A 20,584-nucleotide genomic window follows, 5' to 3' on the forward strand; every position below is an offset into this window, starting at 1 on the left:
CTAAAGTTGACTAAAGAACCCGAGTTGGTTTTGAATGATTTCTGATGAGTGTTTTGGGCCTCGTAGGCCCATATTAAGGACGTGTTGGTAAGCTTGAGAAAGTTTAAAATTTTTTCAAGTCTTGGAGACTCAGAATTGGTCGTAAGTACGAGTTTAAGTTAGGTAACGCCTCGTACTCCATCTCGACATAGGATAAGGGTATGGGGTGTTACATTTAGTGGTATCAGAGCATGGTTTAGTCGGTTCTAGGACTAACCTAGCCTGAGTACGAGTCTAGCTATACATGCCATAACTGTATATTGATAGTGTGATGACTCCTGACAAGATAAATTGTGTTTTATTCATATAGTAAATGGATTCTAGCGTAGCTACGGCAAATGACGTAGAATGTAAAATACTGGCTCCCGCTGATGGGACTGCGCCAGTTGATAATGGGCTCAAGACGTTAAGCAAGGGCGGAGGAGCTAGAGAAGCTTACCTCCATATGATGGGCACGTGATATTCGGAGTTCATTCGTGTGAATCCAAATACTCCACCTTTCCTACCTTTTCTGATTCCTCAGTATGCCCCTGTAGCTCCGCAATGAGTGGATTTGGTTATGAGAAAGAAACCCCTAGTAGATAAGATACGAAAGCAAGAGGTTGAGGAATTCCAAGCTAAGATTGATGATGACCCGAAGAGAGAAAAATTTTGGTTAGAAAATACCATTAGGGTATTTGATGAGTTATCGTGCACGCCAGAGGAGTGCGTGAAGTGCGTGGTGTCACTCCTACGAGACTCAGCCTATCAATGGTGGGACACCCTTGTGTCGGTTGTACCAAGGGAAAGAATTACATAGGAGTTCTTCCAAGAGGAGTTCTGGAAGAAGTACATTAGTCAAAGGTTTATGGACTAGAAAAGAAAAGAGTTTTTAGAGCCGAAGAAGGCCGTAGGACAGTAACAGAGTATGAACGTGAGTTCGTGAGGCTCAGCAAATATGCTAGGGAGTGCGTGTCTACAAAGCCATCATGTGCAAGAGATTTGAGTATGGATTAAATGAAGAGATCCGACTGTTAGTTGGCATCTTAGAATTGAGGGAATTCGTAGTGCTCATGGAGAGAGCATGTAAGGCCGAGGAATTGGCCAAAAAGAAGAGAAAAGCTGATATTGAGTCCCGAGACTTAAGAAAAAGACAGATGGGGAAATTACAACAGACCTCATCTAAGAGATCGAGAGAGTTTCCTACCCTATCCAACGCGTTAGTGGGGTTATCTAATAAGAGCAAGAACAAGCAGAACACGGCTTCTAAAGCTCAGACCACTTCTATCGTGAGTGTTGATAGTGCTCAGCCAAATAGGCCGGAGTGTTCACAATATGGTAGACGCTATTTCGGTGAATACCGAGCGAAAGAAAGAGGTTGCTTCAAATGTGGATCACTAGACCACTTCATCTGAGACTGCCTTGAATTAGATAAGAAAGAGAAAAAGCCAAAGATGAGGGCGAGTAGTGCTCTCTCGAGGGGTAAATCGCAAAAGAACCTGGGCAATGGAACTAACAGTAGAGGTGCCCCTAGAGATTCAGCTGAGGTCTGAGGGTCATGCACCTGCAAGGACTTATGTCATGCGTGCCCGTGAAGAGGCAAAATCTCCCGATGTGATCACAAGTACCTTTTTTATCCATGATATTTCTATTGTTGCTTTAATTGATTAGGGGTCTGTCCATTCTTTTGATTGCATGAAATTAGTGCCCAGTATGAAAATGCCAATTGAGTCTACGAAATTTGTAGTAAATGTTTCAAATCCATTAGGCAAGTATGTGTTAGTTGATGAAATATGTAGAAATTGCCTTTGACAATTAGAGGTCATCATTTCTGACTAACTTGATGTTATTGTCATTTAATGAATTTGATGTAATCCTTGGGATGGATTGGTTGACTTTTCATAGAGTTGTAGTGGATTGTGGACGAAAAGTTATTGAGCTGAAATGTGAATACGGGAATGTTCTTTGGGTTGAACCAGGTAAATTAGGTGGATTGCCTGAAGTGATATCGTCTATGACGACAGAGAGATATTTAAGAAAAGGGTGCGAGGCTTACCTCTCCCTTATACTGAATACTCAAGCATCTGAATTGAAGATCGAGTCAGTGTCAGTGGTATGTGAGTTCACGGACATATTTTTAGAGGAATTGTCTAGATTGCCTCCCGTGAGGGAAGTTGAATTTGGAATCGAGTTAGTCCCTGGTATGGCACCCATCTCGATTGCTCCATATAGGATGGCTCCTACAGATTTGAAGGAGTTGAAAGTTCAACTACAAAAGTTAACTGACAAGGGTTTCGTGAGACTAAGTTTTTCCCCGTGGGGAGCTCCGGTACTTTTTTGAAGAAAAAAATGGGTCTATGAGGTTATGTATAGACTACAGGTAGTTCAACAAGGTGACTATGAAGAATAAGTATCCCTTGCCAAGGATCGATGATTTGTTCGATCAGTTGAAAGGAGCTACTGTATTTTCTAAAATCGACTTAAGATTTGGCTACTACCAGCTAAGGGTTAAGGAACAAGATGTACCGAAAATCGTGTTTAGGACGAGGTATGGGCACTACGAGTTTCTTGTTATGCCCTTCAATTTAACAAATGCCCTTATAGTGTTTATGGATTTGATGAACCACATTTTTCAGCCATATTTGGATAAGTTCGTAGTGGTCTTTATCGATGACATACTGATTTACTCACGTGATGAGAGTGAGCACGCGAAGTATTTGAGAACGGTTTTACAAACCTTGAGAGATAAGCAGTTATATGCCAAGTTCGGTAAGAGTGAATTTTGGCTTAAAGAAGTTGGACTCCTAGGACACATCATGTCGAGAGATGGAATTAGAGTTAACCCAAGTAAGATCTCGGCCATTGTTGAGTGGAAACCACCGAGGAATGTGACGGAGGTTCGAAGCTTTTTGGGTTTGGCTGGGTACTACAGAAGATTTGTGAATTGATTCTCTATGATAGCTACTCCGATGACAAGGTGTTACAAAAGGATGTCAAGTTCGAAGGGATGGATAAGTGCCAACGGAGTTTTGAGAAACTAAAGGTTTTTTTTACCGAAGCTCTAATTTTAGTACAACCAAAACCGGAAAAAGAGTTTGTGGTGTATCGTGATGCATCCTTGAATGGGTTAGGGTGCATGCTCATGGAAGAAGGCAAGGTAATAACCTATGCCTCGAGAAAGCTAAATTCATATGAGAGAAATTACTCGACCCATGATTTGGAGCTAGCAGTTATAGTGTTAGCGTTGAAAATTTAGAGGCATCATTTGTATGGTGAGAGATGTCGGGTATTCACCGACCATAAAAGTCTAAAATATTTGATGACTCAAAAGGAGTTGAATCTGCAACAACGAATGTGGCTAGAGTTGATAAAGGATTATGAGTTAGTTATCGACTACCATCAGGGAAAGGCGAACGCGTTCGCTGATGCTTTGAGTAGGAAATCACTATTTACCTTAAGGGCTATGAATGCTCAGTTGTCTATGACTGATGATGGTTCGATTCTGGCAGAGTTAAGAGCTAGACCGTTGTTCCTACAAGAGATTTGCAAAGCTCAGAATAACGACAGTGAATTGCAAGCCAAGAGAACTCAGTGTGAATTGGGTGTTGAATCAAATTTTCAGATTAGAACCGACGGATGCTTGATGTTCCAAGACAGAGGTTGTGTACCCAAGGATAATGAGCTTATTTATAAGATTTTACGAGAAGCGCATAGTGGTTGCTTATCTATCCATCCGGGTACTGTAGAGATGTATAATGACTTGAAGAAAATGTACTGGTGGTCGGGGATGAAAAGAGACATTTCTGAGTTTGTTTCTAAATGTCTAGTTTGTCAACAAGTAAAGGCTGAATACCAAGTACCTTCGGGTTTATTTCAGCCTATCATGGTTCCCGAGTGGAAGTAGGACCGGATTACTATGGACTTTGTGACGAGTTTTCCAGTAACCCCGAAGAAGAAAGATGCTGCATGGATTGTGGTTGGTGACACATTTTATACCGATGTGTAGCGACTATCCCCTTGAGAAATTGGCTGATTTGTATGTTTCAAAGATAGTGAGACTTCACGGGGTACCCTTATCGATTATTTCGGATAGAGATCTGAGGTTTACCTTAAAGTTTTGGAAGAAGTTGCAAGAAGCTTTGGGTACAAAGTTGAGTTTTAGTGCGACATTTCACCCGCAAATCGACTGCCAGTCGGAAAGAGTGATTCAGATTTTAGAAGACATGTTACAGTGCTATGTCTTCGAGTTTCAAGGTAGTTGAAAAAGGTACTTACCATTGGTTGAATTCGCCTACAACAATAGTTATCAGTCAAGCGTGAAGATGGCGCCTTATTAGGCTTTATACGGGTGAAAGTGTTGAATGCCCTTATATTGGAGCGAGCTCAGTGAGAGTCAAATTCACGGGGTTGATTTAGTCAAGGAGACTGAAAAGAAAGTTAAAGTGATTCATGATTGTTTGAAGGCCGCCTTGGATAGGCAGAAATCTTACTCGGATTTGAAACGGAAAGAGATTGAATTTCAAGTTGGTGATCGAGTGTTTTTGAAAGTATCCCCATGGAGAAAAGTTCTCAGATTTGGTAGAAGAGGCAAGTTGAGTCCTCGTTTCATAGGACCTTATGAGGTTATCGAGAGAATAGAGCCGGTTGCCTATCGATTAGCTTTGCCACCAGAATTGGAAAAGATTCATGACGTGTTTCATGTGTCTATGCTATACCGATATATATCAGACCCTTCGCATGTTATCACGCCAACAAAGGTTCAGATTCATCCGGACATGACTTATGGCGAAGAGCCGGTCAAGATTTTGGCTCAAGAAGTCAAACAGTTGAGGAATAAAAGCATAGCACTCGTGAAAGTTTTGTGGAAGAGACATGGAGTAGAGGAAGCCACATGGGAACCCGAGGAGACTATGAGAGATCAGTACCCAAACTTATTCACTGGTAAGATTTTCGGGGACGAAAATCCCTAAGGGGGGAGAAATGTAAAGCCCGATTTAGGGCCTAGTCAGAATAGTGGTCTCAGGACCACAAATCCAAAGTCGAATGAATTATTTTATAATTATTTAGACGTTATAGCATGTTTATATTAGTGCATAAAATTTTTGGTGAGTTAATTTTGACGTTTGTAAGCCCAATTGCGAAAAAGGACTAAATCGCATAAAGTGCAAAAGTCTTAAATTGATAGCTAAGGATGTCAAATTTTCTATCTATCATAAATTGGGGGTCTTTAAAGTGAAATTAGGTCATTAAATAGGTGATGGCTGGCCATGGGACAAGAAATCAAAATAGTCAAGCATTAGGTGATAATAGAGATAGTAGAGTTCCCGTTTGAACCTAGGAAATAAAACGGATATCCATGCCATGACATATGGGTTATTGTGGGATAATGTAAGACGTGCCTGGGACATGAATTGACCATATTATGAGAGTCTATGTAAGATCATGTTTGGGACATGGCATCGGCATCGAGACGAGTGCTAGTGTAAGACATGTCCGGGACATGCATCGGCCTCGAGAAGTAAGCCAGTGTAAGACATGTCCGGGACATGCATCGGCTACGAGATGATAGTCAGTGTAAGACCATGTCTGGGATATGGCATCGGCATCCTACCCAATGTTTGAGGATTGTCGAATATCCAGTAAAGTTCCGAACAATTCAACGGTGAGAGATGCAGTTTAAGCTAACAAGTAAGGTATAATCGTGTTGTAAGTGGTACAAGTACTTAATTGACATGCATGAGATATGAGCTCGATATATGCTATGAGATTTATATGGATAGTGATGAGTAAGTTGTGCTTATGCCCATTTTTGTGTGATGAGCATGTTGAAGAATGGTCAAATTGTTGTCGTATATTTATTTATGTGCAACTTACTAAGCCTTATGCTTACTCCTTCTCTTTTTTGATTTTCTTATAGTGAAGCTTAAATAGCTCGAGGATTTAACGGACTTCAGAGGCTATGATCACACTATCATCTGAAGCACTCGGTATAGTTAGACTTTTTTTTTTTAGTATGGCATGTATATGGCTTAGACTTTATTGTTTTATGTCCTTGAGAAATTAGCCAAATGTGTGGCTTGGTTTAAATCCTTAATGTGTGGCTTGGGTTAAATCCTTTCATTTTGTATAAGGCCATGGGTAATTGTCAATATTCATTTTAATATTGTATAGTAGATGTTACTTTTTATGGATGAGTAAATTTTCACAATTGAAATGTTGTCTATTGTGGTTGATTTGACCATATGATGTGCCCTTGTATTGGTATAGAGTGATCTTAGGCAGGTTATGTAAGTAAGGTTGGCAAAGAGGCAAAGGTAAATAGCCTTATTTTGTCCACACAGCCAGCCCCATGGGCGTGTTGTCCGGCCGTGTGTCCCCTGCATGTAAATTTTGTAAGCCAGTATACATGATAGTAAATACACGAGTAGAGACACAGCCGTGTATCTCAGCCGTGTGAAGGGTACGGCCTAGCACACGGGCGTGTGCCTTGGCTGTGTGACCCTTAGGAAATGCTGATGTCAGAAACAGAATGTCCAAGTTTTTACACACGGGCTAGGACACAGGCGTGTCATGGCCGTGTGAAGGACACGGGCCAGGGACATGAGCATGTGTTAGGCCATGTGAAAACCCCTGTAGGTATGAATTTGGAATTAATTCCACACGGGTGTCGGACACGGGCGTGTCCCTGTATTGCCTAGGCCGTGTGAGCCACACGGGCCAACAGCACGACCATGTCAAATTGGTCACACGGGCGTGTTGCCCCTCCCACACGGGCGTGGGCCCCTGTGTCAAGTGTCATTTTTCTAAAGTTGACTAAAGAACCCGAGTTGGTTTTGAATGATTTTCGATATGTGTTTTGGGCCTCATATGCCCATATTAAGGACGTGTTGATAAGCTTGAGAAAGTTTTAAATTTGTCCGAGTCTTGGAGACTCAGAATTGGTCGTAAGCACGAGTTTAAGTTAGGTAACGCCTTGTACTCCGTCCCGGTATAGGATTCGGGTATAGGGTGTTACAGTGTTATAGTCTTTAGATACAAATGTGGTATCTTATACTTGTGGTGTAATAAAATGTGAATCACTTGTTGTATTATGGATTAAAGATAATGAAATTACTTTTTAAGTTAGGCCTTGTAGATATAGGAAAATTGAATTGTATAAACAAACCTTGGTAATCTTTGCTATTCTGTTTGCAGAGTTTTCACAATGCTAACTGTGATGACCACTACAATTAGACACTTCCATTCAACTTAGACAATTCAAACAATTAATGATTTTAAATCTCAAAAAATTATATTAATCTCATACAATTATCCGTTTCCTATTCGACCATGAGTACCTTATGTGTAGATCGGAAGGTAAGAAAAAAAAATTGTGTCTGCATAGCTTCATTTTGAATAGGGACAAAGACTTGAAGCCACAAAGGAATTTTCCAAATGATTGTCGAACAAAATCTAGGACAACGAAAGAACAATCCATGATCATGATACTATCTCAACAGTAAAAGAAGTGCCTAAAGGCTAGCCTGGTCTAGCTTGCCACCTTCACTTCACAAATCACCTGAGAAAATAATATAATATGACATTAAAATAGACGACTAAGAGCTTAGCTGAGCTACATTGCGCTTCGCTGTCCCCTAAAATAAAGGCTCAACCTGAAACATTCCAATAAAAAGCATATATATTATTCTCTCGACTTTATTGTTCCAAGCATTGATTCAAGGAAAAGAATGCGAACTGTAATGTGTTTGTGATTAATGGTTAATATATTATGTTTATTGAAATGTCACTAATGCAATGATTATTGATACCAGTTAACGTTACTGATATGGGAAGTGTGGGGAGGAAGGAGGAGAGCATGCTGGATGGCCTTGGGAAGGGTACATTTTGGGAAGAGAATAGAGTTTTATTATTATAAGGCAAGAGAATTTGGGGACTGATTAGGAGGCATGGAATGTGAATGGCTTGTATTGGGGTGCTGGGGATGATGGTGGTGGGTCTGATGATGGGCTGTTGGCTGATGGCGATGCATGCCAGCAGCTTTACTCTCTCTTTAACCCAAATGGCACGCCTGCCTGCTTGCCTGCTCCCACTAAAACCACCTACTATATTGCTAACATTTTACATTCTCTCTCTCGCTCTCCGTGCCTTTCTGAATGAAAAGCTATCCCACTAAACCCAATTGGTGATATTGCCCTTGTTTATCTTTTCTTTCTCCATCTCTTTCATCTTTTGTCAGTCCCAAATTCTATGCCTAAAAACACCAGCTAGCAGCTACTCCATTCCACTTTCCAAGTTTTTACCGAAACCCCTGCCCTCATATTGGTCAATTCCCCCATGAATATAAAAGAAAACAAAGCAGCCCCTAGAAGAATAAAGCTACTATAAACTCTCCCCCGCTTACTCACTTAGATTCCCAACACCTTCCTTTCTTCCCTTTACTTTTTCAAGGGATTTGTTTTATTCAAGAGTACCCTTATATACAATAACTATAGTAATTTAAAAAAATAAAAACAATTAGTAAAAAGCTCTCCCATGTTGTTAGTACAAAGCTCTCCACCCCTCCAATCCCAAATCCAACAGCCTCAATCCAAAGTTTATTTATGTTGGTCTTTGAGCTGTTTAATTTGGTGTTAGATGGATACCTTGTTTAGACTCGTGAGTCTCCAATCATCGGATCAATCTTTCAACTCTAGTAGAACTTCTAGCAGCTCTAGATCCTCTAAACAAAACTATCACATTCACTACCAACAAGAGGACCAAGAATGCTTCAACTGTTTCATGGATGAAGATGACTACTCTTCGTCTTCTTCTCAACACTTTTATCCCTATCATCATCATCAACCCCACCTTTCTCCCACCACAAAAAACACTTCCACCGCCACCGCTCACCATGTTTTTCAAACCTCTGGCTCTGATTTCTCTACTTTCTCCCTTGCTTGGGAACTAAACTTTGATTTCTCCTGCAAGTGGGCTACCGGTATCCTCCTCGAAACAGCAACCGCTATTTCTGAAGGAAACGGTGGACTTGTCCAACAACTCATGTGGATGCTCAATGAACTTAACTCACCTTACGGTGACACCGAGCAAAAGCTGGTTTCTTACTTTCTTCAAGCCTTGTTTAGCCGCATTACCGACACTGGTGAGCGTTGCTATCGAACGTTAGACACAGTATCTGATAAAACCTGTTCATTCGAATCAACAAGAAAGATGGTATTGAAGTTTCAAGAGGTAAGTCCTTGGACTACTTTTGGTCACGTAGCTTGTAATGGTGCAGTCATGGAAGCCTTCGAAGGCGAAAGAAAATTACATATAATAGATATCAGCAACACTTATTGCACCCAATGGCCTACATTGCTTGAAGCCCTAGCTACCCGCACCGACGAAACCCCATATTTAAGGCTAACCACTATCGTTCCTAGCAAAAAAGGTGGGGTTTCGGGAGTTTCAGTCAAAAAAGTAATGAAAGAAATAGAAAACAGAATGGTAAAGTTTGCTAGGCTTATGGGAGTTCCCTTTAAATTCAAAGTGATACACCATCCCGGCGATTTATGTGACTTAGATTTATCAGAACTTGATATTAACGAAGATGAAGCGTTAGCCATCAACTTTGTTGGCACATTACATTCCATCACAGCCGTTGATAATCGTAGGGATCTTATGATATCGAATTTCAGGAGATTGCAACCAAGGATAATCACTGTGATCGAAGAAGAAGCTGATCTTGACGTTGGGGTTGACGGGTTGGAGTTCGTTAAAGGTTTTCACGAATGTTTAAGATGGTTTAGGGTTTACTTTGAAGCCTTAGATGATTGTTTTGAGAGAACAAGCAATGTAAGGTTGATGCTGGAACAAGCAGCTGGTCGAGCCATAGTTGATTTGGTGGCTTGTTCGCCGTCCATGTCCATTGAGATGCGGGAGCCAGCGACCCGCTGGTCCTGGCGGTTTAAAGCGAGTGGATTTAACCCCGTGGTTCTGAGTGATGAAGTGTGCGATGATGTACGCGCCTTGTTGAGAAGGTACAAGGAAGGTTGGTCAATGGCACAGTGTCCTGACGCCGGAATATTCTTGTCTTGGAAAGACCAACCGGTGGTTTGGGCCAGTGCATGGCGGCCTTGATGAGGGCGATATATGTGTTTTTCCTTTGAGTGCATGGAGGGATTCAAATGTGTGCTATGTTTTTCTCGGACGTGTAGTGAGATTTGTTAAAAGGGAGATAGAAGGAAGTGGGGGTGCCAGAATTTGCTTTTTGACTTGGGTAATTTGATTTTCAGTAATTATTTTTTGTATGAAAATCAAATAAAATATATTATGGTGTTTGGTTCTGATCAATTTCTTTTCTCATTTCTATATTATATATTTGTTTTAAATGAGTTTATAATATAATAAGTTGTATTTTGATAAAAAAATTATATATAATAAGTTATTAAAATTAAATTTATGTTTTTATTATTAAAATTATTAAGATCATATTTATAGTAAAGTTAAATTATTTAAAATTATTATTTACAACAATAGATATCATATATTTACTAAATTATTATATAAAAAATTAACACTTGTTATGACATGACTACAAATGCCCAAGAAACAAAAGGCCCAAACAGCCTAAAACAACTATCTTAAGAGTATACCCAGTAAAGCATGATGAGAAAGGTCACGTGAGAAGCATATGAGATGCAACCATCAAAGGTCTCCAACAATCCTTACCCACCGTTCATCATCTTCAACTTTGGTTTGAGAGCGATCGGAGTCCCAACTTCAGGGTTCTATATTTTTTCCTTTTTTTGGAAAACCTTTCACCCCAATAACCCAAAAGTAAAATCAAGCATTAGCATATAATAACAAAATCTGTTATATATTTACTCTTTATCTTTATTAAGTTTATTTTATATTATATAATATATGTTGAAAACATATATATTATATAATACTAAAAATCTTATTATATGATATCCATGTAGAAATCACGATTTTAAAACATAGATGTTTATTTAAAAGTAACATATAACGAACAATAAAACGTATAGTTTAGAACCAGATAATCATAATAACACATAAAATATGTATAATATTAAAATAAAAAATTGATTAAAATATAAGTGAATTAAAATTTAAACACATAAATTCATTAAATAAATCATACTAAATGCATTATATTTACAAAATGGTAACTACAAATTCTGAACATAAGAAATTTAATTAAAATTTGCAATTATTTACAAAATATTTAAAAGAAAAATATAGGTCCTTCCATATCTACTTTGGGGCCTAAGAATATTAGAACGGCCACTAGTTAAGAGGGGTTGGGTTGTTCCCATTATGAGGAATCTTAAAAGATGTTTAGTCGTAAGTGGCATATCCCTGCCACGCTTTGTGTTTGATGTGGCCCGACCATTTCTCTCTACTGTCTACTTTCTTCTTCTTTTTTCTTTTTTTTTTTTTCAAACGACCTACTTTCTTTTATTTGAGTAGAATTTTTCTCCTACTCTCTACTATTTCATTTTCATTTATTTTGAAAATAAAAATCAATAAGGAGAGAAATAAGAAGGCGAGGCGACAATTCATCTTGATAGGATAAAGAGTCGTTGTATTTTAACAGTTGATACTGTGATGAGAGTGGTTGAGAGAAAGTAAGAAATGAATGCTAGAAGGGTTTAGATATATGAAATAAAGGGTTCGTCATGCATCAATATCTTACTAGTGGCAAAGTCACATCTTGTCTCCCTCTAGAGATGATAATGCAATTTTATAAAGCAGTGATATGACATCTTAGGACGGCTTAATAATCAATGCACGAGACATTTCATACACTCTTGACATAAGTAGTTCGCGAAGAAAATTCGTCAACTATGAGATTCGTTCAAAAATAGTTCGATGCTAAAAGTCTATTTAATGTGAGATTCATCTAAAAACGTCACTTGTAATTGTTTTTAAAGGTGATATAACAATTAGTATATTTTCATCATCTATTTATCTTTAGTTACAAGTTAAAAATTTATTTGTTATTTACTTAAGTGGCCGCAAATTCAAGTGACTTCATGTACATATGATATGATCCACCAATGTGAAAAATTAACCTAATAACAATAAATTGTAAAAACTCAAATGAAAGTTAAAATTTAATATTGCATAATTAATAATTTTAAAATAAGTATATAGAATTATTTGATATGGAATAAGAGCTGACCATTGAATTAATAAAAAAAACATCACAATAATTTAGTTTTTCTCTTTTGTTACATAAACTCTTAGGTGCTTTTGGTTAAGTAGAAAGGTGGAGGATAAAAGAAATAATATAATAAATTTTAAGTGTGCTTGGTAAAGAAGAAAAGTGAAAGGAAAGAAAATAGGAAAGAAGATTATTTTTCATCTTAATATATAAAAATCAATCCTTCTAAATTGGAATGATGAGAGGAGAGAAAATGAAATAGAGGTATATATTAGTTCAAAATTATGTAATTTTCAATTATTTTATTTTATTTTCTTTTATTTTTCAATTCTATCAAGTAATGGATGGAAAGAAAATTATTTTTTCTTTCAATTTTTCCATCTTTTCTATCAATTAAACTTATGGAAAGAAAAATTATATTTTCAGTCTTTCTATTTTTCCACCCTTTCAAATTTTCATCTTTCCAATTCTCTTTCCACTTTACCACATAAAGCCTTAATAATAGAGGCTATAAATTTTTAATTAGTTTCTATATTGTAACCTTAATAGATAGATGAAAGATTAGTTTATATGTGACTAACTTTTAATCCAGCACATTCATCAAGTAACTGGATAAACTAATAGGACTTAACTTGCTTTTAAAGTAAATAATTTAATTATCTCAAATTGAGCCACTTGATTTTAGGCTTAATTGAATTCATAGTATGAGCTAAAATCTTATATTCTTTCACTTGGACCAATGTGATAAAACATAAACTTTTAACATAAACATTTAGCACACATAAAAGTATAATATTTTACCGTATTATAATGATTTGACAACATGAGTTATGATAGTTATATGTAGTTTAAGTCACAGACTTCCTTCTATATAGTATAAAATCAAACTCAATATAATAGGGATTTAAGTAACATACATATCACATTAGGGTCATAACAATATCTTGTAAAGTTTTTTGTTTTAAATAATTTCAAATAAATTATGTGCACGCTGATCATAATAAATATGAAATATATCAATTTTATATCAAAAATACAGTAATTGAGTTTAGAGTATCACATTATTATAAATACCATCCATCAATACAATCAAGATCCATTCTGTGTACATATTTTTTAAATATTTTTTTATTATAAGCTTTTAATTAACAAATATACAATCATAAGACCAACTCTAACTTTCTCTATATACTTTTATGTTTTTAAACTTCCTCCTTTTAACAATTCCATATGTTTTGCTATTAAGAAAAGCTATGAAAATGGATTGTTGGATTTTATACACTCTGGATTTAGAATCTTTATTCAATTAAAATTCTGTTCAATGAAGGTACACCATTATTAGGAAGGTAAATTTTGATCAACTTATCAATCATATGGATGTGATTCAGATGATCAAAGGAGTGATCAAAATTTACCTAGTATTAAAATTATTTTTAACGATTTAATTTAATTTATAGGCTTAATTTTATTGTTGGGCAATTTAATTAATTGAGCCAACATATGTGAATGATCTTTTAAGTAAGAGCTAATGTTTAATTAAAAACCATGGTCTTAGTGTCCACAACGTAAGCGAAGGAATTTTCCCTAATTATGTGTTAAAAGGATCACGTAAGTCCAATTGAGGACTGAAGAAAAAGAGAATTCTACCTAAAGAAAAAAATATATATATACCAAGAACGACTATCTCTTGCTTCTCTTTTACCCAACGACTACTCTCCTTCCTCAAGAGATTGTCAAATTTTACCTTCAATCAATCATAATTTAGTTAAATTCAAGAAGATTGTAAGATTGGAGTTAATTGACTTGGATAAAAAGCTTTAATGGGCCAAGAAGCTTTCACCATAGTTGACTACCTTAGATCCCTTACCTCAAAATTTTTTTTTTATCATGTATAAGATCTTGGATCTTGGTTAAATCAAGTCTTGCTAAGTGATTACATAAGTGAATTTTTCATTGAAGAAGAAAGATCATCTAGCTAGCACTGAATAAACCCTGAAACCTTTGAAAGATCTTAGCTCTTGTCCGTGTAGATGATAAACCATAAAAGTAACATGCTTTTAATCCCATTCTTGATGCATTTTTGGTTGATTTATTATGTAAAATTAGTGAATTTGATGCTCCTAATCATTTAAATTTATGTTTCTATACTTAGGTGAGCATAAGGAAGTGAAAGGAGCGAAAAACAAGCCAAAATCGGACAAAAAAAACTATTTTCAGGATCCACACGACCTGGGCATTTCCACACGGGTTGGGCACATGCCCATGTGAGCCACACAGGATGGCCACACTCCCATGGGCCAGCTCATGTCGATTTCACACCCTGTTTCTCTTTTATACAGAAAAAGCTAATTCTTAAGGATTCTGAACATTCTAAAATTTATAAATAACACTAGAAGAGGACCTAAGGGAGGACGCAGAGAAGAACAAAGAAAGGACTTGAAGAACACCATCAGATTCATTTCAGAAGCAGATCTCCTTCAAGATTTAAGATCTACATTCAATTTCTTTAGAAGTTTTATTGGGTTCTTTATGTCTTGTTGTTTTTCTAACTTTGAGATGATGTTATTCCAGATTATAGACTAATTCCCTAGATACCTAGGGAAGATGAAACCTATATGAATCTTATTATTTGATTTTTGAATTACATGATAAATACTTGATTCTTGTTCGCTGCATGCAATCCTAGAAATCGGATAACATAAATCTACCGGATTAGAGTCAAATCTAATAGGGGAATCCATAAATCGAGTTAATGCGACAATAGGGGTTTTAATTAGAAAGAGATTTCAATTAATCAACCTAGAGTCAGTTGTTCTTATTCTCGAAAGAGATACTAACATAATTTAGGGATTTCTACAGATAAAGATGCAAGTGAATAAATTATTTAATCCATGTTCAAAATAATAAGTGAAGTCTAGGTAGATTCTTTCTTGGGTATTGTCTATCTCGTTGGTTTATTCGATTATTTTCTTAATTCATTCTCTGTTGCATTCTTAGTAATTAGTTTAGTTAATTTTAGATTAAAAACAATTCCTTCAATTTATTGGCTAGATAATAGAAAAATAGTAAGTACTAGTACTTTTAGTCCTTGTGGATACGATATTCCTGACTCACCATAGCTATATTATTATTCGATAGGTGCACTTATCTTTATCGTAATTTTAATTAGTTTAGTGATCATCAATGGACTGCATTAGAGGCGTAACACTTTGGTTGCTCATGATTTTACAGAATCTTAGAGGATCCATTCGAGATAGATTTAGTTTTCCTCAAATTGTGGTTATCAAAAGTATGACCTACTTCAATTTATGTTTAATATGCTTAAGATATTGTTATGTTTAGATCGACGCTTTCATTATCTTGTTTAACATGTTTTCGATTCTATATTCATGATGATAATAAATTATTTTTCGCTTGCGTTTATGGATTGATTAGATATATATATATATATATATGACATATGCTAAGAATCTATAAAACTGATTAGATATATATATATATATTTATATGATATATGCTAAGAATCTATGCTTGTCTCATTAATATGGTTGTTAATAAAAATTTTGAAATTTACAGTAAATTATTTATTGCACCAATCTCTTAGCTCATCCTTAAATTCGTGAAAATAAAATTCAAAATCATATAAACAAATAAACTAGCCACATTTTATGAACTAATCATCCAAAGTAACTCAAAACATTATTGATAATAATGTAGCCAACTTGTGTAACCTTTATTAAACTATAAAATTTAAAATCATGATCCATCGTCTGTACATTTTGATCTCTCCTTTTTTAAATAAAATTGTTTTCTTGTAGTGGTGCAAGTCAGGAAAGTCAAAAAAATGTTTTTTTCATAAAACAATTTGATTGGTACAAGACAAGCTATTTTGGAATTAAATTATTATATTTACAAATGATACAGTTTGTTTTCTTTTCTTTCTTTCTTTTTTATTTACTGTACATTTTGATTTTCTACATTTACAGAGTTTGATCTGTTAGGGAAGACTGAACATATAGAAAAGTTTCTTCCCCTTTGTTGATAAGCCTTGAGAATCAGAGTGAACACTAAAAACACCATGGAAATGGAAAGGGATAGCATAGACGCCCACTGCCAAAGAAGGGATGACCTGAATGGCTTGCATTGATTCAGGGAAATCTCAGAGAATGTGTTTTTCACCATGGTACATTCTGTCAAGCTCTGCAGATCAGGATATACATCAAGCATTGACTCAACAGTATAGCTATATGCCAATGCCTTGTTGGAAGCATCCTCTGTAAGGAATTTCCCATTCTCTAAGCATGCTTCGGTTGAATTCTGTTTGTAACAGGTGAACTTTGAAATGATCTGCAAATGAATAGTACAAAAATCATAGCATTTTATCAAGATTTTCATGTCTTCAGGAACAAGTAATCTTTGCTTACGTCTGGTATTTTACCGATAGGGATGGCATCTTTAGCACAGTCTCCAGGCTCATAGTTGAAGTCTGGTGCTCCGGAGAACGGGTCACATATCATCTTGAATCCGAGCATTTCGAAATTTTCTTCGCTCAGCCCCATAGTTGTACACACCTCAGTTATTTTTGAGTTCAACTACAACATATATAGAAATACATTGACAAATAGTATAGACTGATGTTTCTCATTTCTACAATGGAAAATACTAATAAATTTCGTACCTTCCCTATGAAATCATGGATGGTGGAACCGATCTCGGTCAAAATTTTCTCTGATTTTCTTGAACTCATGCAGGGTAACAATGAGCTTAAACTGTTGTTGTAGGGTTCTTGCACAAAATCTTCAAAAGTTGAACAAGTATCTTCAGCAAAACTGCATAGCCGCAATGGAGAGATTCTTAAAACATCTTACATAGTTTGCAAGGAAATGCAAGACTGGGAAAGGAAATGACTTTCAGATTGTTTACGTACATGTGAAGGAAAAAATCAAAACCGGTGAAAACCCAGCACAGAGCTGTTAAGATCCAGCAAAAAACAATTATGCTGAAAATGCAAAGAGAAAGATTATAGACACAAGGCAAAGGGTTTAAATCTTTACAACATAAGTTGAAGGAGAAAGTAAGAAATGTCCTTACAAGATAAGTCCAGGATGCCAATGTAGAAGGAACAGAACTGAGCCAAAGCGGCAATCCATTAGTCTAAATCAAATTAATTGTGATTATATAATTTTTAAGATTGATAAACATTCAGACTGCTACAAATCAAGTGCAGAAATTAAGCACAACTCACCTAGTGCAGCAACCAACAAGAGCAAGTTAACACTTGCAATCCCAAGATGTGCTATGTATCTAAGACAACGGAAAAAGGAAAAAAGAATTTAAGAGTTGTAGACTGTAAAACACATGGTTTGAAGACATAATAGAGAAAGAAGCTCCTGCCTAGAAATTGGATGCTTACGGAACTTGAATCGCCACATCCAGTGAATGTTCATGATTCCTAACGAAATTGCGAATCATTCGGGATTCCCTTCCGAGTCTATGAGTTGTCACGTTCAATCTCGATGACGTCTTTTGATCATAAGGAAGCAGAAGGTACTGCATTCTTGTCATTGCGGTAATTAATCTTCGAATGGATTGGGTAACCTCATGTCCAGCTTTTACAAGTGTGTTCTTCAGTTTCTTTGTTCTGTGCTGAGAGATCTGGTTTGCTGCAATGACGAAGCTGGCAGCAATTCTTCGGGTTGAATCACATGCAAAAAGTAACAATTTTATTAGTAACATGTTCATATATGCATTTCTATGGAGAACAAGCAAAGATTGATGAGCTTACATGGCGAACAACGTTAAGAGTAGGAACAATATAAACAGCAGCAAAAAGTAACGATCCGAATGGACAGTAAGCCAAGAAGAAGAAGATTCATTGCTGGTTATTGAGTTCTTGAAAATCATGAAAATCCCCAGATATACTCCACACAAGGTCCAAACACCCGCCATTGCATACCCATGAATTCCTGTAAATGCCGTTGACTGTAACATCATTAAATACCAAAAAAACTTTCCTTCAATAAAATGACAAAAAGGTAAAGAAAGGAAAATGGAAAAACTAAGAACTCACAGCCCAGTAATGCTTATTGGTAACATTAAAGACATCATTGTAGTGTTTCAAGTGTCGAAGAGGATCGGGTCTCTTGATGATACGTTCATGAACAGGTACTGATCCAAAAACCAACTTCGGTGAAAAGATGGAAGAGAAAACGAGTAGGAAAACAAATGAAACAAGGGGTCCATTTGGTTTGGACATGTCATTAAAGAGGTTGGATTATAGGTGTTTGGTTAGAAGAATGAAGAGAAGAAAAGGGTGGAAACATGAAATTAACTAAAAAGGAAAGATAAAATTTGCATCAACAACTTTGGGAAGAAGAAGAAAGAAAGATAAGTTGCTTGAATGTCGGACTTGGAGAGTAAGGTAAGAATCACTTGTGGTTATTAGTGAAAGGAGAGAATATGTTTTAGAGCAACGAATCAAGAGCCGAAATTTCTGTGCCATTTTATTGACTACCTTCCTGCTTTATTTTTCCTCCCTTGCAGTTCATCGTAAGCAATTTTCATATGTTTATTTTGGATTATTCTTATTTTATACCTATTCTAATATATATTATAATTAAAGCCGATGAAGATAATCCTGCATTGATGATTTAATTTTCACACAAACATTTTGAAATTTTACCCTATTTTCTTTTAACATTTAAATCTCCAAAACTCATCTTCATTAATTATTTTTGTATATTCGAATGAATAATAAATATTTTAAATAGTTAGATTGCATGGAATGTAGACAACTAGACATGATCATAGATTAGATTGAATCATGTTTGGGTCGAATCGATGTAAAATTTTAAGTCCGTTTTCTAAGTTCAGACTAAGTCCAAAAATGGCCTTAAAATTCTACCAAGTCTAGCCCAAATTAAAAATGTTAAACTCGACCCGCCCATATTAATTTTTTTAATATTATTTTTATATAAAAATAAATTTGAAAAATATAATACATTAAATATAGTAAAAGTTAAAATAAATGTTTCTCAACAAATTGAAAATACATTAAAAAAATTATACTTAGATAACACTAACATAGTTGCAACTTAGCAATCAAATGCTTCTAAAATAGTAGCAAATTTAACAATAAAATAAGAGTTATATAATATCCAAATAATAACAATAAAATAGAAGTAATATAATAATGAAATTGTAACAAAACAGCAAAACAGTTGATTCGGGCCAAGCCCAGGACAAAAAAATCTTACCCGAGGCTCAACCCATTTAGAAGACACGTCTTATTTTTTGTCTAAACTCATTTTTCATATTTATATTTTGCCTAAACCCTCCCACTTTTTAGGCAGGCCTTTGAACTTGGGCGAGTAGCTCAATCCATAATCAAGTCTAATAAAATGTACTAGAATTCATTTTTAAAAATATTAATTTATTTAATATTATGTCTAATCTACAAAATATAAATCATCCCATAGAAAAAAGGAAACATATTAGTATAAGTATTATTATAAAATTATAATAAATTAAATAATTATTAAAAAAGATTGTTACTTTATGGAACCAAATAATCACCAAAATTAATTAGGGGTTGAAATCCAAGTATCAATCAGGCGCTATTAGCTACTCTAGTATTTCAGAAAACAACTACCAAAATGAATTTTTTCTGAGAAAATACTTATCAATCTCTCCTTACCTGAATGAATACATTGTTGATGCTTATATACATGAATAAGAGTAACTGCTCCTAACCAATTGCATACCAGACTTAAGCAACTGACTAATAACAAATTAACAACTTTATGCTAACAGTCTCTATAGCCTTTATACTCTAACATTCACCTAGCTTCCTCAATAGGTAAGACCTGAAGTAAACTTCAAAAGCGAGCAAAATTGGAGACAGACAGTAGTTTAGTAAGAATATCTGCAACCTGGTCACAGGCTGGCACTTCACCAGCAATGAGGGATCTAGTAGCCACCTTTTCGCGGACAAAAAATAAGTCAAGTTTGACATGTTTGAATTTGGCGTGTAAAATCTGGATTAGTTGCAACGGCTACTGCACTGGAATTATCATTCAAAACTGCAGGAGGATCAGCAGAACTGACTTGTAATTTCGTTAACAGAGAAACTAACCAAGTAATATCACTTGAAGCCGCAGCTAAACTCCAATATTCAGCCTCTACCGTGGATCAAGAAATAACTTGTTGTTTCTTAGAACACCACGAGACAGGCGTATGACCAAAGTCGACACAATAGCCCATAGTAGAACGACGGTAATCAAAATCAAGACCTCAGTTGGCATCAGCATAACCAACCAAACACAGTCTTTTGGAGTGTCTAAAAACCAGCCCATGCATAATAGTGCCATGTAAATACCTCAGGATACGTTTTAACGC

At 35.8% G+C, this 20,584-nt stretch overlaps 2 protein-coding genes across 2 annotated transcripts; one reads left to right on the top strand and one right to left on the bottom strand.

The window, feature by feature from the left end:
* Positions 1-8,333: 8,333 nt before the first annotated feature.
* On the top strand, positions 8,334-10,452 carry LOC108472641 (protein SHORT-ROOT-like). The gene has a single exon (XM_017774189.2). The coding sequence runs from the start codon at positions 8,653-8,655 to the stop codon at positions 10,132-10,134; it is 1,482 nt and encodes a 493-aa protein (XP_017629678.1). The 5' UTR covers positions 8,334-8,652; the 3' UTR covers positions 10,135-10,452.
* Positions 10,453-16,087: 5,635 nt separating this feature from the next.
* Positions 16,088-18,661, bottom strand: LOC108472000 (uncharacterized). Its single transcript, XM_017773533.2, has 9 exons — positions 18,258-18,661; positions 17,973-18,169; positions 17,601-17,876; positions 17,433-17,491; positions 17,279-17,315; positions 17,115-17,186; positions 16,866-17,016; positions 16,612-16,779; positions 16,088-16,534 (listed from the first exon to the last, which is right to left on the bottom strand). The coding sequence occupies exons 1-9, from the start codon at positions 18,441-18,443 to the stop codon at positions 16,142-16,144; spliced, it is 1,539 nt and encodes a 512-aa protein (XP_017629022.1). The 5' UTR covers positions 18,444-18,661; the 3' UTR covers positions 16,088-16,141.
* Between the last annotated feature and the right edge of the window lie 1,923 nt (positions 18,662-20,584).

The sequence above is a fragment of the Gossypium arboreum genome, chromosome 11 (genome assembly GCF_025698485.1).
Source record: "Gossypium arboreum isolate Shixiya-1 chromosome 11, ASM2569848v2, whole genome shotgun sequence".
Taxonomy (NCBI): Eukaryota; Viridiplantae; Streptophyta; class Magnoliopsida; order Malvales; family Malvaceae; genus Gossypium; species Gossypium arboreum.